This window comes from Chiloscyllium plagiosum, chromosome 11 (genome assembly GCF_004010195.1).
Source record: "Chiloscyllium plagiosum isolate BGI_BamShark_2017 chromosome 11, ASM401019v2, whole genome shotgun sequence".
Lineage (NCBI taxonomy): Eukaryota > Metazoa > Chordata > Chondrichthyes > Orectolobiformes > Hemiscylliidae > Chiloscyllium > Chiloscyllium plagiosum.
Window position 1 is genome coordinate 55,914,179 of NC_057720.1, and position 11,567 is coordinate 55,925,745.

Consider the following 11,567-nt stretch of genomic DNA (forward strand, 5'->3'; position numbering starts at 1 on the left):
CGGTCACGTGGGCGGACCGGCAGCTGCTGAGTTCTGTGGGTTTTAGCTGCGGCTGCCGTTTAAAACACAATGAATTCCTATAGTTTTACCAATGTAGGCATAGCCCCATGGCAAATGCGGGGCGGCTCTGATGCCCGCTTGCAATCTTAAATAAGTTGTCCTGGATTAAGACCATTTTCTTGGTACTATAAGTTCAGAAAGTAGCTTTCGAGGAAACACTCATCATTTAATGATTTTGAGCCCAGCAGTCATTTATTAATTTAGGAAACAGTCTAGTAGTCTATGACTATAAGCAGGTAACAAGGATGCTAACCTAACCACAAATTATCTGTGGGCCTCTGCTAGTCTAAATTATTAAGAGCATTTAATGATCTTGGGCTCATCACCAAAAGTATAATAGCAGGGCTAGCCAGGTTAATTCTCTGACACGAGGATTGAGTAATCTCAAATAAGGGAGTAGAAGAAATCTAGATGAGCAAAACATTTTTCTTTAAATGCTGGGTCTTGCCTCATGACATTCTTAAAATTTTCTACCAATATACATTTCCTTTTTTTAAATATATAATGGGTTTTTTAATAAGTAAGTATTATAATACAGTGTCAAGACAAGTAAACATAGTTTGCATTGTCTTAATTAGGAGGGAAGCCATTTGGGAAGTTCTTTGTAGTTTTAAAGTAGGATGTTATCAATACTTATGCAAGAAAATCTACAGTTTAAAACAGTAAACATGTGCACTAGAGAATTCTGCTTTAGTGTTGGGCATCCAACCACCTGCAGTTGTATGCAGACTGAATAGAAGCACAAATATTGTCAAGATTGTTGTCTAGTAGTTGAAATTGATCTTTCAAAATGTTAAGATCCTTTTCCTTGAACCTGCCTTATTTCTTATTTCTAGCCTCTCTTTCTGCCTTCTGATTTATCTGCCCACGATCTGTCATCCTATAGTATGTTTGGTGTTATCATTGCTGCATGTATGTAATCAAATTATTGCTATTTTAATCTTAGAATATTGTATAATACATTAAACTACTTTAAGATTTGAGAGTTTTTCTTACTATTTCGTTGCTGTGAATCATGATTGGAAATGTTTATCCTATTGAAAATCGATGTAATAATAACCTAGCTTTAAAATATTTCTCATTTGTTTCTTATTGCACCTTTGCATTTATAAAGCCTTCAAAGGAAGAAACATCACAAGCAATTCAATCACATTCAAATGTGAAGCTAATTATTTTTTTCTTCCGAATTTCAGTAAGAACTTCTCTTGGTCTGTACAGGTGACTGTCTTTGCAATGATACTTGGTGCATTTATTGCTGCCAGGTAAGATTGGCTAACTCATAGAATCATTTGAATATTACAGCATACTGCCTATTTAACGCAGCAAGTGTGTCTGGGCTTTTCTGTGCACTGTTTATTGAGTGTAATCCCAATTTCCCATCTCATTGTCCTGCTCACTTATGTTGTTTGGAAAAAATATTAGTCGCATTCTCTTTAAGAAAAGATCATGGAATTAATGGAATTTAATGTATTAAAGTAAGCACCGTAACACCTACTTCAGGTAGTTACTTACTAAAATTCATTCTTTTATGATCTTTAATTTGTCTCTTTCAGTGTCCATTTTATTAAGAATCTGGCTGTACAATTTTTCTTGGCTACAGTTGCTTCGCTTCTCTTTTGAGAATAGTGGGACAGGAGCTGTCTCAGTTCTTTGTGGATACTATTTTTTGGAAATAGCCATTCTGCTTCAATCATATTGGCCATTGCTGTTTGTCCAGGGCCCTAGGTGTAGTCAACTTCCCTCCAATAGTTTCAGGCAACAAGCTCTACTTGGGAGGAGATATGTGGCCTGCATATCTACAAGGCAAGTGACCAGATTGCTAGTAAAAATGTACCCATTATTTCCCCTGTAAGACATTGATCTCATGGATTGCAACTATATTTTCAAATACATAAATTCTTTTTCTGAAAAAAAATTTTAAGAATAATGTGAGCACTAGAAAACTTGGTAAAGGTTACTGAATGATTTGGGCCAATTGGTTATTAATCAAAGTATGTGGAACAGGAAAGTTTTCATATTGGATTCAGATGAAGATTTTGATGTCCTTGAAATAATAAAACTTGGAGATCTCCTGAGAAATTAATATTCTAAGGACAAGATTAGTGGTTTGTGTATTTCTGTTTTATTGTACAAATGCAAAAAAATACACTGCATTTTCTTTCAGTTCTGACATGGCATTTGACTCATTTGGATATGGATATATTCTTGCAAATAATGTGTTAACAGCTGCTAATGGAGCTTACGTAAAGCAAAAATTGGAGTCAAAAGTGAGTACTTCTTGAAAATTTGTTTCAAAACCTGATGATTTATTTTGAAATATTGAAAAATGTTCCAAGTTTTCAAATATTTAGCCTTTCCAATCCTATGAAACTATATTCCATTTACAATTGTGGTTTTAGGGTTTACGGTGAAACTACTTATGCAGTTATTTGTAATCAGATATGTTTTCACTTTTTGGCTTTTGCTTTCCTAAGGAAATAAAAAAAACAGGGTTTAAGACACATGGCATGAATAAGTTCTGCTGTTGACTATTGACACTAGTGAAATTTGACTTCCCCAATTTTCTGTCATTGCCTCTTTGAGGGTATTGAAGTGGCAGCACAGAAATTATAACCTGCATATAATAACTTAACCATGTGGCTAATCAGGAATTGAGATGAGTGACAAAATTGGATCTGTTCTCCATGTTTATGGAAACATTTTCCAAAAGGAATGACTGAATAATGTTAAAGATTAGGAAGGTCGTTTTTTTTTGTCCCCCTTGCCCCCAGACTTCCTCCTTGGGGGCAGTAAAGCTTAGTATCAGGTTATGTTTGTTGCTGTGTATTCCAAAATTTTGTGTAGGTATGTAATAACATATGTATAAATCCTGTCCCTTCAGTGTGTTTTCTATTGATCTCACCAATTGATAGTTCAAATGCACTTCTTACTTTTCTGCAATCATTGTTACTGTTGCTGCCAGTATTGTAGCAGTAATGTATTTTATCCCTATTGTATAACTCAGTTGCTAATTTCTGAGGAACTAATGAGCATAACCCTGAAGATAAAGCACCATCACTTGCTGTTTCCCTTCCGATCACTGGCACAGAAATTGGCATCTCGCTTGACTTAATGAGTTGAAGGAAATAACACTAGGATTTTTCAACAGAGTTGACCAGATCCTTGTGGCATGGAAGGCCCAGGCAATAGTTAAATGGAGAGTCTGCTCATGTAGTAGTTTTGCGGAAGAGGAGCAATGTAGGCATTACAGGCCACAGTTTTTAAAATAATAATTCTTCTCTGCAGGGAACTCAGCATATGGTGAAGTTTATTCATGATTTTTTGGCTTCATCTCACAGATAGTTGAAAGGTGTTTCGGTCTGTCAGCAGGGTAGTGAGTACTTGGTTAATAAATGTGTAAGCTACTTGTGTGCTGAGAATATTGCAGTTCTGGTGAACCTTCAGTGTTATTCTTATGAAAATATGACATACCTTTCAGGAGAGGCAGACAGGGGCTTTACACTTAAAAGAAGGCTGGTGATGTCTGAATAAAATCTTTCATGTTGTCAACCTGAACAAAATTATTCACATATTTGCTTTGTAGCAAAGAACTAAACTAAAACCTATTTGTAATATCTTAAGAAATTCAGAAGAACTTTCTTCACCCAGTGAATGATGAGAATATGGAGCTCACTATTATCACTGCTCACTATTGTCTTTTATGGGGGATGCATTTATCAGTGCATGTAGAGGAATGCTGGATAAGCCCAAGGTATACTAAAAATAGTTATGCTGTTCAAGGCAGATGACGAACGATGGGAAGAGGCTTTCTGGAGCATAAACCCTGGCGTAGACTGTTAGGCCAGAAACAGCTTGTTTCTAAATAATGTAGAGGGTGGTAGCATTGTGGTAATTGGACTGGTAATACAGATGCTTTGAATACATAAATCCAGTCATGCCAGCTGGGAAGAATTTAAATTCAGTGTATAAATTTGGACTAAAATGTATTCTCATTACTAATCATGAAACCACCAGATTGTTGTTAAATTGTTCTTTAGGGAATGAATCTGCTGTTCTTAACAGGTCTGGCCTAAATCTGAATCTAGACTCTAAGTGATTCTTAACAGTCCTCTGAAATGGCCTAGCAAGTCACTGTGTACAATTGCTATAGAGAAATTGAAGGAAACTTAACTGGATGGACCACCTACCATTGACTTCGGCATCAGAAGCAACACCCTGCTCAACACTGCAAAGTCCTCCTCACTAGCATCTGGGACTCCTCACTTAGACCTGAGTGACAAATTTGGAAGATTAGTCAGGCATAACCTGACCGTCATAGTTATCTCTCTTGCACTCAATGGCTCCAGACTCCTCATTCCCCATCCCTGGGTATGGTAGGACAACCCATCAGAGATGACAGCATAGTCATATATAGCAATGCGTATACTCATTTGTTTTCAACAAATCAGACTGTAGGTAACTTTATGGCATCAGGTCAAAATGAACAAGAGAACCTCCTGATTGTCATCCACTATCTTCGATAATTCACTGCTCCTCTGTGTCACATTGGAAAAGACTTCAACAAAAGCACGTAATGTAATTTGGAAGGGGAATTTAAATATCCTTCACCATGAGTGGCTCAGTAGCACCATGATAGACCAAGCTAGCCAAATCCTAAGTGATACATCAACCAGATTGTTCCTGTAACAAGTGGTATGAGAGAACTGACGGGAGTGGAAGTACCACCTTCTAATTTCTAAACTCTGGCATTTTAATTTCTGCTTGCTTTTAATTTGTCCCCAAGTCAAAACTAAAATTTGCTCAAATGTATAATTTAAACCAGGAATTAAATGATTCTGACACCATTAACATCCTAAAGGTTGCACAGATCAATTTCAAACTGGGTCAGTCTTAAAAAAAATAATGTAAATGCAACAGCGTGTAAGGAGCTGCGAGTCTGCTGTAACTATCCATCTAATTCCCAAAGCCTATCCTTCTGTTTACAAGGCATTACTTAAGAGTGTGATGGAATACTGTACTTGTCTGGATGAGTGCACTCAAATTCAATACAGGGTAAAGCATCAGTACCCTACTTCATTGGTATCCTACTATTGTCTACAGTATGCATTTTGATAACTTGGTAATGCTGTTTTGAAAGCACCTTTCAAACCTGTGACCCCTACTAACTAGAAGGATAAGGACAACAGATATGTGGAGCCATTGTCGTTACCAAGTTATACCTCGTCGTTTTGTCTTAGAACTACATTACAGGTCCCTCTATAACTCTGGATCAAAATCTTGGAACTCTCGCCCTTAGCATTGTAGGTGTATTTATATTATTAGAGTATAGTGCCGCTAGAATGTGGCTTATCACCATTTCTTCAAGAATATTTTGAGATGGGCAATAAATATTGGCCTTGCCAATTGTGCTGAAATTGCAAGAGCAGGTGAGAAAAATATTCAACGATCAACTTTGATATTGGAGCAGATAACTTTATGGTTAAGAGAAGAGCTATTTGATCAGTTGAACATGAAGGTTAATGCAGGGATTGTCCGGCTGAAGTTCTTCCTTAAATTGTTGCTGTAACGTTATGACAATATGTCTTAAGGACTGCTGTCACTTGCCATTTGCTATTTTATCTTTCGCCTGTCTGGCAAGGGACCTGGTGGCAAAAAGGACAGGTTCAGATCAGAGCAGCAGACTATGCTTTACTAGCTATTGCAGATCATCTAGGAAACAGCAGAATTATGTGATGATGTATGTAAAGAATCAAAGCTTCCTTGTACATTGTTCCTCAGACTGTAGAAATATTGTTTTCATCTACAGACTAAGATGTGCTCTCTCTTTTTGAATAGTACAGAGGAGGCCCTTTGGCCTAACAAGCTTGTACCACCAAAAATCTACTGTATCCTACATTAGCGCTAATTTCCTGCTCTGGGCCCATAACCTTGAATGTTGTGCACTTCAAGTGATCAGCCAAGTACTTGTGAAAGACTGAGAGGTTGTCTGTCTTAACTAGCCTCCTGAAAAGTGCACCCCCTCTGGGTGAAAAAAAAAATCTTCCTTCAATCCCCTATAAACCTCTTAACTTCCACTTGAATATATGCCCCTTTTTTAATTGACCCTTCAACTAAGGGCAACAGCTACTTTCTAATTACCCTGTCTGTGCCCTTCATAATCTTAATACACCTCAATGAGGCCCTCAACTTACTTTGCTCTCAGGAAAACAACTCGATCTTATGCAGCCTCTTTTATAGCTGAAGTGTTCCATCCCAGGCACCATCCAGGTGAAATGAAAACATGTTGCTGAAGAAACTCAGCAGATCTAGCAGCATTTGTGGAGAGTAAGCAGGATTAACATTTTAAGTCCAGGGACGACTCTTCAGAACTGGTGATAGTTAAGAAAAGGTGGTTTATATGCCCAAGACAGGTGGGAGAGTATGTATGTGATAGGTGGAGATGGAGCCCCGAGAGATAGAAAAACCAGTAGACAAAGGGATGGCTAATAATAGGAGAAAGAAAAGCTGGTAATTGGGACTAATAAGTGAAAATGGGTTGACTGTACTGAAAGTACCCCATGTCATGACAGGGCCTTTGGGTGTTGGTGGATAAAGGACATAAAAGTGTTCAGGCCCGAAAAGTGTTGAACTCTATATTGAATCCTGAAGACTGCCCAAGAGGAAAATAGCCTTCTGAATTTCCTATGTATCCCCTCCCAGCGATGGTGGTCAGAATATAATTGACAAGCATGTTCATTCATGGGGTCCCATCTAGACGAACTTCACTGATCTAAAATATGTATTATCTGCACAGTATTCCAGCTGTGGCCTAACCAAAGTGCTGTACAGCTCCAACGTTTCAGCCCTGATCTTCTAATCTGTGCCATGACTGACAAAGGAAAGCATCCCATATGCCTCTTTAACTGCCTTATTAATGTGTCCTTCTGGGATCTGTGGGTAAGCGCCCCAAGGTATCTATGTTCCTTTGATCTTCTTAGTGTCTTGCCATCCCTTGTCATGTTCCTTTTTAAGTGGATCACCTCACATTTAGCAGGGTTAAATTTCATCTGCCATTAATGTGCCCATCTGTCCAATCTGTACATGGTCTGTAACCTGACACTTTCCACCTCATTGTCGACCATCCAGACGTGTGTGCACGTGCACACGCAAACTGCCCCCACCACCACCTTCTCATCAACACAATTTATAAACGTAAGTAGTTGTGTTTCATTAACGCGAATTTGAATTGTATTGGTTACAACCCAATTCTGGTCCCATTAGTTTAAATGGTGCTGTGATTTTCTTAATGCAGGATTATAAGAGAACAGAACTACTGCATTATAGCAGAACTGACTGTACCACAAACAGTAAGGGACCAAGTACTGGTCCCTGTGGCATGCCACTGTTCATTGGGCTCCAGCCGCACGAACAGCCTTCTATCATTGCTGCGTTTTCAGTCAATAAGCCAATTTTGGATTTATCTTGCCAAATTATTCTGGATCACATGAGCTGTTTTCATCAAGTTTCCCATTTGGGATCTTGTCAAAGACCTGCTCAAATCCATATAAACTGTCAAATGTACAATCCTCATTCAAAAATCCGGATGTTGCTTTTTCTCAAAATTCCTGTGGACTTGTTAGTCATGACCTCCTTCTGACAAAGCCATGCTGACTATCCCTGATCAAACCTTGCCTCTAAATGGAAGTTAATTTTCTCCAATATTTTTCTACCACTAAGGTTAAACTCAATGGTCTGTAATTCCCTGATCTGTCTCTGCCACCTTTTCTTATAAAGTGGATCCACATTAGCACCACCTCTGTAGCTAGAGATGATTTAAAAGTTTGTAATTTCCTCCTGCATCCCCATAGTTGACTGGGATACGACTCATCTGGACCTGTGGATATATCAGCATTTAAATCCATTAAGTCTCCATACCACCTCAATTCTTGTGTTAATCTGTTCAAGAACCTCATAGTCCATCTTTTTGAATTCTGTGCTTGCATCCTTCTCCTGCATAAAGACATTTGAAGTACTTAATACTCTGCCACTATCCTCCAGTTTCATGCACAGATTTCCCTCTTGATCTCTACTAGGTTGTAACCTTTCCCTAATTATTCTCTTCCCCTTGAGATACTTGTAGAATACCTTGGGATTCTCCTTAATCTTGACTGTTTTCTCATGCCCTGCCTTTGTTCTCCTAATTGCTTTCTTGAGTTCTGCCCTGCACTTCTACATTCTTATAGGGCCTCTGCTTTGCTCCCTTTGTACCTGTTTTTCTACAGAATAGAATTTCTAGGATGACCTTTATTTTAGAACCTACAGAAGTAAACTGTTGATTTAGAGTTTCACATTTCCCTTGCCTCTTTGCAATATCTGTATCATTTCTCTTGTGAAAGTGTGTGGAAATCACTTATTTAAGAACTTTTTAAAATTTATCATTCTTCTTTATTACCCTATTTTGAGTGATAAAGCAAGTGTCTCTTTAGTGTTCAATTTTCAGGCTCTGATCCACTGAGTGGATACTCTGCTTGAGATTAAATGCTTGGTTGACTGGATGGTAACACAGATGGAAATTGTCAAGTATATATAATAAGGAAAACTTAAAGCTAATCCTCAAAGTTGATAGAATTTTGCAATCATTTTCAGTTCGAATTTTTCAGTATTTGAGATTTTAAAAAATACTTCATATTTAAAAGAAACACATTTTTCTTACTCGAGTGATTTTCTTTTTGTTTCTTTGGTTTACTTCTTTCAGATACTTTTATCTTGGAACTCAGATCTTCAAGTTTCAAAAATGGTTTTTACAGTGCCATAGCTGTTGCAGTTGTTGCTGCTTGTTCTTTGTGAAGGCCAGACAGCTGAATCCTATCAGTATTGATTAAGGCTTAAAATCAAAATGTATCCATTCACTTCAGATGTTTCTTACACTGTGTTATAGTGACATAATATTTGGTTGATTTAGAAACAGCATGGAAGCCTATAAGGTATTTAAGAGATCATAGTAGAAGATGGTGGCAGATTCTGTTTAATATATGCATATAACTCAAAGTAAGTGCATACTGAGAGTTGAAACAAAGAATGCGAGCAAATCAAATTGAATGGCATTTGTGATGGTGACCTCCAGAGGGAAGACCAGGATTGACATCCTCTTGGCACTTCTAGCTGAAGATACTTGCAAATGCTTCAAGAATTTCCCATACAGAGGAAATACTCTTCTCAAACATTCATCCTATCAAACTCTTATTGAAATGATCTCATCTCAAATTTCACCCAGCCATAAATCTCCCTGTTTTACATCTTTCTATGAATTAACTTTCGATTTCTGAAGATTTAAGTGGTTTTCTGTAATGGGATTCTGAAAGCTTCTCGCTTTCAATTATGGTCTCACCTTGCATCTTAAAGAATGTTAACATAAGCACTTTTCACTTTGTACCTACTTAACAAAATTGAGCTAGTGTTTTATAAAAATGTTTTTTCTTACAATTGAAGTTTTAAATAGATTTTCATTTACAATTCTGGGTATCTCCATGTCTTTGTAACGAGTTTAGAAATATAGAAAATGGGAGCAGGAGTAGGTTATTCAGAACATTGAGCCCACTTTGCCATTCAGCATTTCATGGCTGATCCTCCGTCTCAATACCATTCTTGAAGTGCTGCTATTTTTTGTGTCTTCAGCCAAAATGCATAACTCTCATTAAGTTCTGTACTTGCTTTTAGTTGAATATACCTCTGCCAACTATGTTCTGCAAATAAATTTTATTGTCCTTTTTGTAAAATTGGCTGCTTTTTGTTCTTAGTGAAATCTGGTACAGCACACCTATGCTGAATACCATTTTTTTTGTATATCCAGCTTTAACCTCTGGAACACATTTCTTACTCTTCTGTGTTCCAGCAGCACCTGATTACCTGACCCTTTGATTCCCCTGCCTGTTGACCAGCTTTTCTACTCTCTGCCCTTTTAAATATTTTTTTAAAATAATCTCCAGCTCACTCCTCATGAAGTGCCATATCCACTACATCTCTTAGGTTCTCTTTACCTGTTCAAATAGTCACTTTAGAAAAATCATAACTCTTAGATTTGTTAATCATGTCTTATCTTTTAATAAATCTATTTTGTATGTATTTAAATAGCCAAAATGCCTCTACATATTCATCTGATTTCATCTTGAATAATGGATATCAAATTATTTCCCACAGCTGATGTAACATTAACTGGTCTACAGTTTTATTGCTATTTTCCATGAACATAGTTGTTATATTAGCAAGCCTCTGTTTCCTTGGCACAAGTTATATGTCTGAAGACTGAAAAAGTTCCTGTCTACTGCATTCAATATCTTTGAGTCCAGGCTAGATTATGGTGACTTGACAATTTTGTGTTAAATTTTAAAACTCAGTTTCTTGCTTGTCTCTCAACAGTCCAACATTTTATTAATTACTATATTAACCTTTGAGAGTTTTCATACTGCATTTAACTGATAGCTATTTCCCTTGGAATGCTTTAACATTGAGTAACTGAGTTTGATTTTTTTTGCATCTTTTAAGGAAATGTGGATACATGTTTGAAGCTGTGTCTACTATTGACTATGACTATAAGATTGCAGGGAAGTAATTAGTTTTTGTAGGTGACACATGATGGGACATCTTGTATAAATGTTTTTGCCTTTCTTCTCAGTTATTTATCAAGAGCAATGTATGAGTAATTTACTGCCAACAGATTTAGTTATTGAACTGCTTCTGCTCCAACAATACAAAACAAAGATGCAGATTTTGACTCCTTACATACTTCATACGCTGTGTTTTTAAAAAAAAATCATATGGACAGGAAATTGGTCTGCAGGAATTTTTAGTGTAATGAGATATACGTAGAACCTTAATAACTATGCTATAGGAATGTAATTTAGTGTTGGAGGTCAATCATCTCAATCCTAAGGTTCCTAGGAACACTTCTCTGTTCGCCTCCGAGCTTACTTTTTCCACCAAGACTCTCACCGACCCGTCAAGGATCCCTTCTCCTGCCTCCAACACCCCATCCAACCGGACACCCCTTGCTGGCCTGTTACCACCTCGATCTCTTTATTTCCAATTGCCACCAGGACATTGACTGCCTCAACCAGCCTACCACCCCTCACCCACTCAATCACCCACCCTTGCAGAGCGCAGCCTCCATTCCCTCTGCCCCAATCCCAGCCTCCCCATCAAGCAGTGGACAAGGGGGCGCGGTGGTAGTTGGCGCACTGACTTCTACACTACTGAAGCCAGGTGCCAACCTGTGGGCACTCTCTCCTACTGCCCCCTTGACCATGATCTCACCTACCATCATCAAACCATCATCTCCCAGACCATGCACAACCTTTTCACCTCAGGGATCACCCACTCACACCTTCCATCCTCGTCGTCTGGGAACCCTGCACTGCCTGATTCTACCTCCTACCTAAAAACCTCAAACCTGACTACTCTGGTTGGCCTATCGTCTTGTCTTGCTCCTGTTACACCAAACTCATCTCCACATACATTGATAGCGTGTTCCA

At 38.0% G+C, this 11,567-nt stretch overlaps 1 protein-coding gene across 2 annotated transcripts in view; it reads left to right on the forward strand.

The window, feature by feature from the left end:
- Nucleotides 1–11,567, forward strand: part of slc35d1a (solute carrier family 35 member D1a) — a 67,051-nt gene that overhangs the window by 17,564 nt on the left and 37,920 nt on the right. For both annotated transcript variants that reach the window (XR_006312988.1, XM_043699407.1), the window contains exons 6-7: nt 1,254–1,322; nt 2,225–2,327. Coding sequence is in view for 1 of the 2 variants with exons in the window: in XM_043699407.1 (XP_043555342.1) it covers nt 1,254–1,322; nt 2,225–2,327 (172 nt within the window). In the remaining variant the exon portion in view is untranslated. The remainder of the gene's footprint in view (nt 1–1,253; nt 1,323–2,224; nt 2,328–11,567) is intronic.